Below are 13263 nucleotides of genomic sequence, written 5' to 3' on the forward strand. Positions count from 1 at the left end.
TCCGCCTCCCGGGTTCAAGTGATTCTCCTGCCTCAGCTTCCCCCGTAGCTGGGACCACAGGGGTGCACCACTATGCCAGGATAATCTTTGTATTTTTAGTAGAGACAGGGTTTCACCATGTTGGCCAGGCTGGTCTTGAACTCCTGACCTCAGGTGATCTGCCCGCCTTGACCTCTCCATGTGCTGGGATTACAAGCATGACCCACCGTGTCTGGCCCCAAATAAAGCTTTCTAACACTGGGGTGTAAACCCAGATATGAGTATTGGTGCTTTTCAGCTGCTGGAACACGTGTTACATGTGATCTTTACAGAGTAACTGTGGCCTCTCTCCTAGTCCAGGAAGGAGAGGAGTCAAGAGCAGTTTGACAGGGTGGGGTGATCAGCAGCCAGAGGGGACTATCATAGAGAAGCTCATCAGTGCTTCTTGGTTGGTTTTAAAAAGCAGAGAGAAGCGCCAACATGGTGAGACCCTGTATCTACTAAAAATACAAAAACTAGCTGGGCATGGCGGCACGTGCCTGTAGTCCCAGCTACTCGGGTGGCTGAGGCAGGAGAATCGCTTGAACTCAGGAGGCAGAGATTACAGTGAGCCGAGATCGTGCCACTGCACTCCAGCCTGGGTGACGGAGTGAGATGTCGCCTTAAAAAAAAAAAAAAAAAAAAAGGCCGGGCGCGGTGGCTCACGCCTGTAATCCCAGCACTTTGGGAGGCCGAGGCGGGTGGATCACGAGGTCGGTGGATCACGAGGTCAGGAGATCGAGACCACGGTGAAACCCCGTCTCTACTAAAAATACAAAAAATTTGCCGGGCGCGGTGGCCGGCGCCTGTAGTCCCGGAGGCTGAACCCAGGAGACGTTGGTTATAATGAGCCAAGATTGCACCACTGCACTACAGCCTGGGAGCTAGAGCAAGACTCCACCTCAAATAAGTAAATAAAATTATCCTTTTAGTAGCTAATGCTTACTGGGGACTTACTAGGTACCAGACACTATGCTAAAGCATCTTATACCAGCATTATGTAACCCTCATGACAATCCCAAGAAACAGGCACTATTATCCCTATTCTATTAAGCTAGGTTTTCTGGGTAAGATGTGAAATAACTTAAATGACATCACTAAGGTAGCAAAGCTGAAGGAAAAGTATAAGGATTTGGCTGACTATAAGTAGAAAAGTTGGTTTGATGATGCAAAGGGTCCTGCTAAAGTTGCCTGGAAAAAGGTGGAAGAAGAAGATGAAGAGGAGGAAGATGAATAAAGAAACTGTTTATCTGGCCAGGCACAGTGGCTCAAGGCTGTAATCCCAGCACTTTGGGAGGCAGAGGCGGGCAGATCACCTGAGGTCAGGAGTTTAAGACCAACCTCACCAACAAGGTGAAACCCTGTCTCTTAAAAAAAAAAAAAAAAATTGCTGGGCGTGGTGGTGCATGCCTGTCTCAAAACTTCGTCTCAAAAGAAAAAAAAAAGACAGTTTATCTGCCTCCTTGTGAGTACCTTAAGAGTAGGGGAGCCCCGTAATGGACACATCTCTTATTTGAGAAGTGTCTGTTGCCCTCGTTAGGTTTTTTTTTTTTTTTGAGACGGAGTTCACTCTTGTTGCCCAGGCTGGAGTGCAATGGCACGATCTCGGCTCACTGCAACCTCCGCCTCCTGGGTTCAAGCGCTTCTCCTGCCTCAGCCTCCTTAGTAGCTGGGATTACAGGCATGCACCACCATGCCCGGCTAATTTTGTATTTTTAGTAGAGACAGGGTTTCTCCATATTGGTCAGGCTGGTCTCAAACTCCCGACCTCAGGTGATCCACCCACCTTGGCCTCCCAAAGTGCTGGGATTACAGACGTGAGCCAGGGCGCCCAGCCCTCATTAGGTTTAATTACAAAATTTGATCATGATCATATTGTACAGTCTCTGAAAGTGCTCTAGAAACTGTCAGTGGTGGCTCACACCTGTAATCCTGGCACTTTGGGAGGCCGAGGTGGGTGGATCACCTGAGGTCAGGAGTTTGAAACCAGCTTGGCCATCATGGTGAAACCCTGTCTCTACTAAAAATACAAAAAATTAGCTGGGCATGGTGGTGCACGCCTGTAATCCCAGATACTTAGAAGGCTGAGGCAGGAGAATCCCTTGAACTCAAGAGGTGGAGGTTGCAGTGAGCCAATACTGTGCCACTGCACTCCAGCCTGGGTGACAGAGCAAGACTCCATTTAAAAAAAAAAAAAAAAAAAAAATTCTCAGTGGTTTACATGAAGTGGCCATGGGTGTCTGGAGCACCCCAAAGCTGTATCAGAGTTGTACATATTTCCAAACATTTTTAAAATGAAAAGGCACTCTCGTGTTCTCAATACATAAGTAAAAAAGCAGCAGGCCGGGCGCCGTGGCTCATGCCTGTAATCCCAGCACTTTGGGAGGCCGAGGCAGGCGAATCACAAGGTCAGCCTAGCCAACATGGCAAAACCCTGTCTCTACTAAAAATAGAAAAAAATAGCTGGGCGTGGTGGCGGGTGCCTGTAATTCCAGCTACTAGGGAGGCTGAGGCAGGAGAATCGCTTGAACCTGGGAGGCAGAGGTTGCAGTGAGCTGAGATTGCGCCGCTGCACTCTAGCCCAAGCAACAGTGCAAAACTCCGTCTCAAAAATAAAAATAAAAATAAAAAAGCAGCATCAGCTGGGCTTTTATGTTCTGTCTTACCATAGGAGTAAAAGGTGCCATCCAATGTACTGTCCACCCCTTTTAGCACCTCTCCTCCTCAACTTCCCCAGCAGTTAATCAGACCTGGAGATTAGAAACAAGTGTCTTTGAGGCCGGGCGCAGTGGCTCATGCCTGTAATCCCAGCACTTTGGGAGGCCAAAGCGGGTGGATCACGAGGTCAGGAGATCGAGACCATCCTGGCTAACACGGTGAAACCAAGTCTGTAATAAAAATACAAAAAATTAGCCGGGCGTGGTGACAGGGGCCTGTAGTCCCAGCTACTCTGGAGGCTGAGGCAGGAGAATGGCATGAACCGGGGAGGCGGAGCTTGCAGTGAGCCGAGATCATGCCACTGCACTCCAGCCTGGGTGACAGAACGAGACTCCGTCTCAAAAAAAAAAGAAAAGAAACAAGTGTCTTTGTTGGAAACTAAAGATGAGGAAGAGGATCTACTGTTCCCTTTTAGCCTCTTCCTCTGCCTTAGTTTTGTCCCTCCCAGCCATTTAGGAAAGAGTCAGGCATGTACAGAACTCAGGGTCTATTTATTAGGAAGGAGATGTCAGTGCTTTATCAAAGATGAAGGGGTCACAGAGGGACGATGGGACAAAGGCCCTCAGCTGGGACATTTCTTCGCCACAATGAGAACAGCAGAAGGCACAAGTCCTGAAGATGGAAGAAAACAGGCTTGAACCACAAGGATACTTGATTTTTGCTCCCAAAATTCCTGGCCTTGCACCATGTTCACAAAGCCTCTTCTCTTTGCATCCCTCCTTTTCCCAGGCATGCCTCCCAACTCCCCCAGGTCCTGGTTTCTAGTCTTGCAGCCATACCCAGCTCCTGCAGAGGCCGCTCCATGTCAGCTTCTGAGAAGGCCCGTCTGGGGAAGCCACTGAGCAATTGCACAGGGTCCTGGCCCCCACCTGGTTCCTCCCCACGGTGGAGCTCCACATAGAGCCTCACGGCTGCCAGCTGTTCCCGGGCCCGGAACGTCTGGGTCAGTGAGGTCCCATCTGGCAGCCTGACCTAAAGGGCAAGGGAGATAGTATTGTGGGCATCAAAACTGAATGAGGTGCCCAAGTAAGGAAAAGAGCTAAAGCTGGCCCCCCCTTCTTCTTAGATTGAACCAGCACAACTACTATTTAAAGCACCAAATGAACAGCCACTTAGGCTCCGCTTTACTAAGTGTGAATGAGAGACTCCCAGCTCCCTCACAACCTAAGAAAGACAAGGATAGGATTATACAAAAGAATCTGGATAAATACCACATTACCAGATAGCCGCATAATAAACCAAATAAAAACGTGAACAAGTAAAAGGGTAACTGCTGAGTAAGAGGGAGGTATGGGTTTAAATACGACTGGGGCAGGTGAAATTTGATACCTTTCCCAAGAGTAGAGATAGGATTTCAAAAGTCATTTACAAAGAAGGGAGAGATTTGGCAAAGGGCACATTAACTGAAAAAACCTCTGAGCTGGGCACCTTAACAGGCAACAAAGGGGTCCCAGGAGCAAGATAGGAATCAGAATCAGTACCTGTATGCGACACTGGTCATACTCCCGCTTGGTGGGAGGCTCCTGGCTGGGAGAAGAGGGAACAGGACCTGGCTCTGGTGCCGGTGGGGGTGGCTGAGAGCCCACACTGCCACCATACTAAAGGGCAAAGTAAAACAATCAGGTACTCACCCATCCTCAGGTGAAACAGATCATATAAGCCCATGCTTTCCCTCTGAAGCTGGAAAAGATTTACTAACCTGCCCACTCCATTACCCGTGGCGTCTTCTCAGTCACCTACCTTCTTGGCTCTCTCTGCTTTGTCCCTCTCGATCTTTTCTCTAACTCTTTGTCTGAAATGTAGACAAGAAGAAATTAGGTCAGACATCAACAAAGCAAATCTTGATTTCTTTCTCATCTGCTATCCATCATTTCCACTGCCCAGACCTGGCTGCCAACTCCTCAGCCTTTTCCCTCCGCCTCTCCTCAGCAGCTCGGCGCATCTCATCTTCCTGTAGCCGCTGTCGTGCTGCTGACAACTCTTGCCCTTGTCTCCTGCGCTGCCGTTCCCGTTCCAATGCCTCCCGTTCCTCTCTCTCTTCACGCTCCCGCTGCTTCTGGGCCACCAGCTCCAACATCCTGTGTTGCCGAGAGAAAACAGTTCAAGAGAAATGGACAGAGTGGGAAGGTGCAAAGTTTACAATAAACAAAATTAGACGACATATATCCCAAAGTAGATAAAAGGAAAAGAAAATGCCAAGAAAGAGGAAATGTGGAAGGGTCAAGGTTCTTTGACCAGACGTGTACTGGGGAGAAGTGGAAGACGACCCTCAGAGATGTGAGATTGTTGTTACTGTACCTCTTAGTCTGTTCCTGTCTTTCCTCTTCACTCAAAACGGGTTTGCCTTCTCCGGCAGCAGAACCAGATCCTACAAACAAACAATCGTATTACTATCCCTTTAGATTTTCCTCGGCCCCTCCTGAATAATCACACCGTGACCCTCAGTCAGGACCTTCAAGGCCGCCTTGCTCTGAGAAAGTGGGCTCCCGTCCCAGGATATGTCCAAGGGGAGTCTCTAGAGGCTCGTCCACATCGGGGTCGTCTTCGTGCTCCATCAGCCTGGCAGGGAAAGTCGGCGGGGAGGTTAGCTTTGAGGCTGCCCCTCCCGCCAGCCCCCAGTTCTCCGCCACCCGGGACGAGCGCTCACCAATCCATCGCTGCCTCGATGCCCTGGTTCCCTGTGAGGGCCAGAGCCTTCTCCCTGGGGGCAGAAACACCATGAATAGCGCCCACGAGCCATGGTGACGGTCAGGCTGGGGCAAAGGCCGAGATAAGTCCGCGGCCCCCCCACCCCCGCAGGCCGGGGTTGGGGAACTCCCTTACGCGCGTCCCCTGGGGAAGCCCATCTCGATGAGACTCTCAAGAGCCGTCAGCTCCGCCATGGCGCCGACACCGCCGCTTCCGCGGGGACCTGGTTTGTGACGAGAAGGAGGGCGGGAAGGGTCAGCGCGAGGCAAACCGCCCTCGACGCCCGCGGACGGGCGCTCGCTCTCTCACCCGGCTCTATAGCAGCCGGGAACACCGACGAGAAGAAAGCCGAGGGGAAGCGGAAGTGGCGGATCTGTTTGGGTCACGTGGGGGCGGATGTCGACGGGTGCCGCTGAGAACCAGAAAACTTCTGGCCCTGCTGCCACGAGTTTACGTGGGCGGGAACAGGGAGGCAACCCACCAAGCCAAGGCTCCTAGCTGCTGTGGGGAAGAAAGCTGGTGCGGCTCTGAAACCCGTGGGCGGAATGAAGCCAGTTCCCGGAACTTCATCCTGCCTCACCCTCCTTAGAAATTAGAAGGAATACGGTCCCTTAGCGCAACGCTTTGGGAAGTTCTTTGGCAATGTTTGCCAGGAGCCGAAGAAATGTGCTTGCTCTTTGGCCCACTCATTCTATTCAGGGAATTGAGCCGTCCTCTGCCTGACTGCCAAAGGGATTTTTGCAAAACACAATGATCGAGTCCTGTCCTCACCTCCCTGCTTAAAACTCCGTGACACTTCCACCATCTAGGACAACTTACTTGTTTTGTTTTGGTTTCTTTTTTCTTTTTTTTGAGATGGAGTTTCACTCTTGTTGCCCAGACTGGAGTGCAATAGTGCAATGGCGTGATCTCGGCTCACTGCAGCCTCCGCCTCCCGGGTTCAAGCATTTCTCCTGCCTCAGCCTCCCGGATAGCTGAGATAACAGGCACCCACCACCACGCCCAGCTATTTTTTTTTTTTTTTAAGGAGGAGTCTCGCTCTGTCGCCCAGGCTGGAGTGCAGTGGCGCGGTCTCGGCTCACTGCAATCTCTGCTTCCTGGGTGCATGCGATTCTCCTGCCATAGCCTCCTGAGTAGCTGGGATTACAGGCCCGCGCCACCATGCCCGGCTAATTTTTGTATATTTAGTAGACAGGGTTTCATCATGTTGGTCAGGCTGGTCTTGAACTCCTGGTCTCATATGATCCACCTGCCTCGGCCTCCCAAAGTGCTGGGATTACAGGCGTGAGCCAACGAGCCTAGCCATTTTTGTATTTTTAGTAGAGATGGGGTTTCTCCATATTGGTCAGGCTGTTCTCGAACTCCTGACCTCAGGTGATTCGCCCACCTCGGCCTCCCAAAGTGCTGGGATTACAGGCGTGAGCCACCACACCCAGCTATTTTTGTTTTTGAGACAGGATCTGGCTCTGTCGCCCAGGCTGGAGTGCAGTGGTGCAATCTTGACTCACTGCAACCTCAGCCTCCTGGGCTCAAGCGATCCTCCCACCTCAGCCTCCCAAGTGGCTGGGACTACAGGCACATGCCACCACACCCGGCTAATTTTTCTTTTTCTTTTCTCTCTCTCTTTTTTTTTTTTTTTGAGACAAAATCTCACTCTGTAGCCCAGGCTGGAGTGCAGTGGCATGATCTCAGCTCACTGCAACCTCTGCCTGCCCCGGGTTCAAGCAATTCTCCTGCCCGAGTAGCTGGGATTACAGGTGGCTGCCACTGTGCCTGGCTAATTTTTGTAGTTTTAGTAGAGACGGTGTTTCACTGTGTTAGCCGGGATGGTCTTGAACTCCTGACCTCATGATCCACCCACCTCGGCCTCCCAGAGTGCTGGGATTACAGGTGTGAGCCACCGCGCCTGGCCTAATTTTTCTATTTTTTGTAGAGACGGGGTTTCACCATATTGGTGAGGCTGGTCTCCAACCCCTGAGCTCAAGTGATTCACCTGCCTCGCCCTCCCAAAGTGCTAAGATTAAAGGCGTGAGCTACCATACTCGGCCATCCAGGACAACTTAAATGCTAGTGGTCTGACTTACTTCTGCCCCCACCTTGGCTTTTTTTGCAGGGAGTGGGGTTAGAACCCCCTCTCAAGTGGAGATCACAATAGCACCTACCTTGGTGCCTGGCAAGGCAGAGTATGTAAATGCTGGTAGTTATTGTGCAGTTTCATCGCCCACCACTTGAGGGTAAGCTGTGCATATTGCAAACCAGACTTCACCCTCCTCTTGGCCTGTGCACCGACCAGTCTCTGCCTGGGATGTCCTGTCTCTTCACTTAGTAAACTAACTCCCAGGAGTTTTTCAGGATTCAGGGTTTGCCTTCTAAGAAAAGCCTGCTTTGGTCGGGCTCGGTGGCTCACGCCTGTAATCCCAGCACTTTGGGAGGACGAGGCAGGCGGATCACGAGGTCAGGAGATCGAGACCATCCCAGCTAACACAGTGAAACCCCGTCTCTACTAAAAATACAAAAAATTAGCCGAGTGTGGTGGTGGGTGCCTGTAGTCCCAGCTACTCTGGAGGCTGAGGCAGGAGAATGGCATGAACCCGGGAGGTGGAGCTTGCAGTGAGCTGAGATCACGCCACTGCACCCCAGCCTGGGCGACAGAGCAAGACTGCGTCTCAAAATAACTAAATAACTAAATAAATATTAAAAATATATATAACAGCCGGGCGCGGTGGCTCACGCCTGTAATCCCAGCACTTTGGGAGGCCAAGGCAGGAGGATCACGAGGTCAGGAGATCGAGACCATCCTGGCTAACACGGTGAAACCCCGTCTCTACTAAAAATACAAAAAATTAGCCGGGCGAGGTGGCAGGCGCCTGTAGTCCCAGCTACTGGGGAGGCTGAGGCAGGAGAATGGCGTGAACCCCGGGGGGCGGAGCCTGCAGTGAGCCGAGATCGCACCACTGCACTCCAGCCTGGGTGAAAGAGCGAGACTCCGTCTCAAAAAAAAAAAAAAAAAAAAAAAATATAATATATATATATATATATATATATATATATATATATATATAACAAAAGAAAAGCCTGCTTTGACCACTGCTCTCTGCCTTCCAGCTACAGTATTTAACCCATTAAGCATTTATCCCCGCTGCTGTGAGTCATTGTTCATTACTCTGTGCTCTGCCACGACCGGGGCTGTTAGATTCTTGAAAGTGAAGCTCACTTTAAATGTTTTTTAGAAGGTAGAGTAATAATGACAATAACAGTTACTGATATTGATAATATATGCACTAGAGACTTTTGTGTGTGTGTGTTTGAGAGACAGGGTCTCACTTTATCGCCAGGCTAGAATGCAGTGGTGGGATCTCGGCTCACTGCAACCTTTGCCTCCCAAGCTCAAGCAATTCTCATGCCTCAGCCTCCCGAGTAGCTGGGATTACAAGCACGCACCACCAGACCGGGCAAATTTTTGTATTTTTTAGTAGAGAGGGGGTTTCATCATGTTGGCCAGGCTAATCTCGAGCTCCTTACCTCAGGTGATCCAGCTGCCTCGGCCTCCCCAAAGTGCTGGGATTACAGGCGTGAGCCACTGTGCCCAGTCTACTAGAGACTTTTGTATGATTAATCCATATTTAATAATCACAACAATTCCTATGATGTAGAAACTATTTTTAGTCACAAAAAAAACAGACTGAAGGCCAGGCATGGTGGCTCATGCCTATAATCCTAGCACTTTGGGAGGCCAAGGAGGGTGGATTACCTGAGGTCAGGAGTTCAAGTCCAGCCTGGCCAACATGGTGAAACCCCATCTCTGCTTAAAAAAACATAAAAATTAGCCGGGCATAGTTGCAGGCGCCTGTAATCTCAGCTACTCAGGAGGCTGAGGCAGGAGAATTGTTTGAACTGAGGAGGCGGAGATTACAGTGACCCGAGATCATGCCATTACACTCCAGCCTGGGCAACAAGAGTGAAACTCTGTCTCAAAAAAAAAACAGACTCAGAAAGATATTTCTTTTTGGCCGGGCACGGTGGCTCACGCCAGTAATCCTAGCACTTTGGGAGGCCGAGGGGGGCAGATCACGAGGTCAGGAGTTCGAGACCATCCTGGCTAACATGGTGAAACCCCGTCTCTACTAAAAATACAAAAAATTAGCCAGGCGTGGTGGCACACACCTGTAGTCCCAGCTACTTGAGAGGCTGAGGCAGGAGAATCACTTGAACCTGGGAGGTGGAGGTTGCAGTGAGCCGAAATTGTGCCATTGCATTCCAGCCTGGCGACAGAGTGAGAGGCCGTCTCAAAAAAAACAAAACAACAACAAAAAAAAGGTGCTTTTTTTTCTTTTTGAGACGAGGTCTGGCTTTATTGCCCAGGCTGGAGAGCGGTGGCACAATCTTGGCTCAATGCAACCTCCTTCTCCCAGGCTCAAGCCATCCTCTCACCTCAGCCTCCCCAGTAGCATGTACCACACCTGGCTAACTTTTGTATTTTTATTATAGTAGAGGTAGGATTCCGCCATGTTGCCCAGGCTGGTCTCGAACTTGTGAGCTCAAGCCATCCCCTGCCTTGGCCTTCCAAAGTGCTGGAATTACAGGCGTGAGCCACAATGCCCAGCCAAGATGAGATAATTTACCTAAAGTCACAAAGTAAATAACAAAACTAGGATTCAACCCAAGGCAGTGTGTGTTCTCTAAACCACTATGCTATGTTGCCTCTCCATGGTAGAGTGACAAGCATGGGCTTTATTTTTTTATTTAATTTATTTTTTGAGACAGAGTCTCCATCTCAAAAAATGAAATAAATAAATAGTAATAATAATGAGATAGTATGACCTCTCGTTATTTGTAAATAAATGGACGCTAAGGAAGGCCGGGCACGGTGGCTCATGCCTATAATCCCAGCACTTTGGGAGGCTGAGGCGGGCAGATCACAAGGTCAGGAGATCTAGACCATCCTGGCTAACACAGTGAAACCCCGTCTCTACTAAAAATACAAAAAAAATTGGGTGTGGTGGCAGGCGTCTATAGTCCCAGATACTCAGGAGGCTGAGGCAGGAGAATGGTGTGAGCCCAGGAGGCGGAGCTTGCAGTGAGCCCAGATCACGCCACTGCACTCCAGCCTGGGAGACAGAGACAGACTCCGTCTCCAGAAAAAAAAAAAAAAGGAAAAAAGGCACAGGGTATTTACTGCAGTGTTATAACAAGTGTATTCTGGATAACATATGTATTCTTTTTTTGTTTTTAAAGACAGAATCTCACTCATTGCCCAAGCTGAAATGCAATGGCACGATCTCGGCTCACTGCAACCTCTGCCTCCCGGGTTCAAGCTATTCTCCTGCCTCAGCCTCCCGAGTAACTGGGATCACAGGTGCCCACCATCACACCCAGCTATTTTTTGTATTTTTAGTAGAAATGAGGTTTCACCATGTTGGCCAGGCTGGTCTTGAACACCTGACCTCAAGTGATCTGCCCACGTTGGCCTCCCAAAGTCCTGGGATTACAGGTTGACCACTAAGCCCAGCCAGGATAACATAGTATTCTAAATTTATTCTAGAGGTTCTATAATAGAATAAATTTTTTTTTGAGATGGAATCTCACTCCGTAGCCCAGGCTGGAGTGCAGTGGCGTGGTGTTGGCTCACTGCAACCTCCGCCTCCTGGGTTCAAGCAATTCTCCTCTCTCAGCCTCCCAAGTAGCTAGCTGGGACTACAGGCACCTGCCACCACGCCCAGCTAATTTTTGTATTTTAGTAGAGATGGGGTTTCATCTTGTTGGTCAGGCTGGTCTCAAACTCCTAACCTCAGGTGATCCAGCCGCTTTAGCCTCTCAAAGTGCTGGGTTACAGGCATGAGCCACAATGCCTGGCCCTTTTTTTTTTTTTTTTTTTTTTTGAGATGCAGTTTCACACTTGTTGCCCAGGCTGGAGTGCAATGTGCAATGGCGTGATCTGGGCTCACTGAAACTTCTGCCTTCTAGGTTCTTTTTCTTTTTCTTTTCTTTTTTTTTTTGAGACGGAGTCTCACTCTGTCGCTCAGGCTGGAGTGCAGTGGCGCGATCTCGGCTCACTGCAAGCTCCACCTCCCAGGTTCATGCCATTTTCCTGCCTCAGCCTCCCGAGTAGCTGGGACTACAGGCGCCCGCCACCGTGCCCGGCTAATTTTTTTTGTATTTTTAGTAGAGACGGGCTTTCACCGTGGTCTCGATCTCCTGACCTCGTGATCCGCCCACCTCGGCCTCCCAAAGTGCTGGGATTACAGACATGAGCCACTGCGCCCAGCCCTGCCTTCTGGGTTCAAGCGATTCTCCTGCCTCAGCCTCCCAAGTAGCTGGGATTACAGGCATGCACCACCATGCCCAGCTAATTTTGTATTTTTAGTAGAGACAGAGTTTCTCCATGTTGGTCAGGCTTGTCTTGAGCTCCCGACCTCAGGTGATCCGCTCGCCTCCGCCTCCCAAAGTGCTGGGATTACAGGCATGAGCCACTGCGCCCGTCCTGATTTTTAAATTTTTTGTACAGTTAAGGTTTTGATATTTTGCCCAAACTGGTTTTGAACCCCTGGTCTCAAGTGATCCTCTTGTCTTAGCCTCCCAAAGTGTTGGGTACAGGCAGAATAAGCCACTGCACTGGGCCATATTATTCAGTATTAATTGAAATTTGTATGTGTTACTTTTATCTTTTTAAATTTTTATTTATTTATTTACTGTTTTTGAGACGGAGTCTTGCTCTGTCTTCCAGGCTGGAGTGCTGTGGCATGATCTTGGCTCACTGTAACCTCCACCTCCCTGGTTCAAGTGATTCTCCTGCCTGAGCTTCCCGAGTAGCTGGGATTACAGGTGCCTGCCACCATGCCCAGCTAATTTTTGTATTTTTAGTAGAGGCAGGGTTTCACCTTGTTTGCCAGGCTGGTCTTGAACTGACATCAGGTGATCCGCCCTCCTCAGCCTCCTCCTCGGCCTGCCAAAGTGCTGGGATTACAAGTGTGTGCCACTGCGCCCGCCTTATGTGTTACTTTTTTTTTTTTTTTGAGATGGAGTCTCGCTACGCCGCCCAGGCTGGCGTACAGTGGCATGATCTCGGCTCACTGCAGCATCCGCCTCCCAGGTTCAAAAGATTCTTCTGCCTCAGCCTCCTGAGTAGCTGAGATTACAGGCACATGCCACCAAGCCCAGCTGATTTTTTGTATTTTTAGTAGAGACAGGGTTTCACCATGTTAGCCAGGATGGTTTCGAACTCCTGACCTCGTGATCTGCCCACCTCGGCCTCCCAAAGTGCTGGGATTACAGGTGTGAGCCACCGCACCTGGCCCATGTGTTACTTTTATAATTAAAAAAAGTTATAATGGCTTGTAATCCCAGCACTTTGGGAGGCCAAGGGGGGTGAATCATTTGAGCCCAGGAGTTCAAGTCTAGCCTGGGCAAAATAGTGAGGCCCCCCCTGTCTCTATAAAATATATACATATATATTATTTAAAAAGTTATAATATCCACACAGGTGAGGATTATACTGTGTAGTAACACAAAACAGACTTTTCTACATTCACTTAATTAAAAAAAAAATTCAAGGCTGGGCGCGGTGGCTCAGGCCTGTAATCCCAACACTTTGGGAGGCCAAGGCGGGCGGATCATGAGATCAAGAGATCGAGACCATTCTGGCCAACATGGTGAAACCCCATCTCTACTAAAAAAATACAAAAATCAGCTGGGTGTGGTGGTGCGTGCCTGTAGTCCCAGCTACTCGGGAGGCTGAGGCAGGAGAATCGGTTGAACCCAGGAGGCAGAGGTTGCAGTGAGCTGAGATTGTGCCACTGCACTCCAGCCTGGGCAACAGAGTGAGACTCTGTCTCAAAAAAA

General features: G+C 49.8%; 1 protein-coding gene across 2 annotated transcripts; it reads right to left on the reverse strand.

Moving 5' to 3' along the window:
* Positions 1-3208: 3208 nt before the first annotated feature.
* On the reverse strand, positions 3209-5810 carry UBXN1 (UBX domain protein 1). Of its 2 annotated transcripts, XM_030810981.1 has the most exons (9): positions 5560-5807; positions 5384-5437; positions 5189-5295; positions 5035-5104; positions 4623-4814; positions 4477-4528; positions 4218-4334; positions 3516-3708; positions 3209-3348 (listed from the first exon to the last, which is right to left on the reverse strand). In XM_030810981.1, exons 1-9 carry the CDS (start codon positions 5616-5618, stop codon positions 3299-3301), a joined length of 894 nt encoding a protein of 297 aa, XP_030666841.1. In that variant the 5' UTR covers positions 5619-5807; the 3' UTR covers positions 3209-3298. The 2 variants fall into 2 exon arrangements, with proteins under 2 accessions (XP_030666841.1, XP_030666840.1); XM_030810980.1 differs by having other exon boundaries at positions 3209-3708; positions 5560-5810.
* Between the last annotated feature and the right edge of the window lie 7453 nt (positions 5811-13263).

The sequence above is a fragment of the Nomascus leucogenys genome, chromosome 4, assembly GCF_006542625.1.
Source record: "Nomascus leucogenys isolate Asia chromosome 4, Asia_NLE_v1, whole genome shotgun sequence".
Taxonomy (NCBI): Eukaryota; Metazoa; Chordata; class Mammalia; order Primates; family Hylobatidae; genus Nomascus; species Nomascus leucogenys.

What these genes read in the sequence shown, in the direction of transcription:
- UBXN1 (XM_030810980.1), bottom strand. Translation starts at nt 5,618, where the DNA reads ATGGCGGAGCTGACGGCTCTTGAGAGTCTCATCGAGATGGGCTTCCCC. An exon ending in GCTGAGGAGTTGGCAGCCAG is followed by an intron (nt 4,529 to 4,622) that starts GTCTGGGCAGTG and finishes TCTACATTTCAG; the next exon opens with ACAAAGAGTTAGAGAAAAGA. An exon ending in ATGACCAGTGTCGCATACAG is followed by an intron (nt 3,709 to 4,217) that starts GTACTGATTCTG and finishes CTTGCCCTTTAG; the next exon opens with GTCAGGCTGCCAGATGGGAC.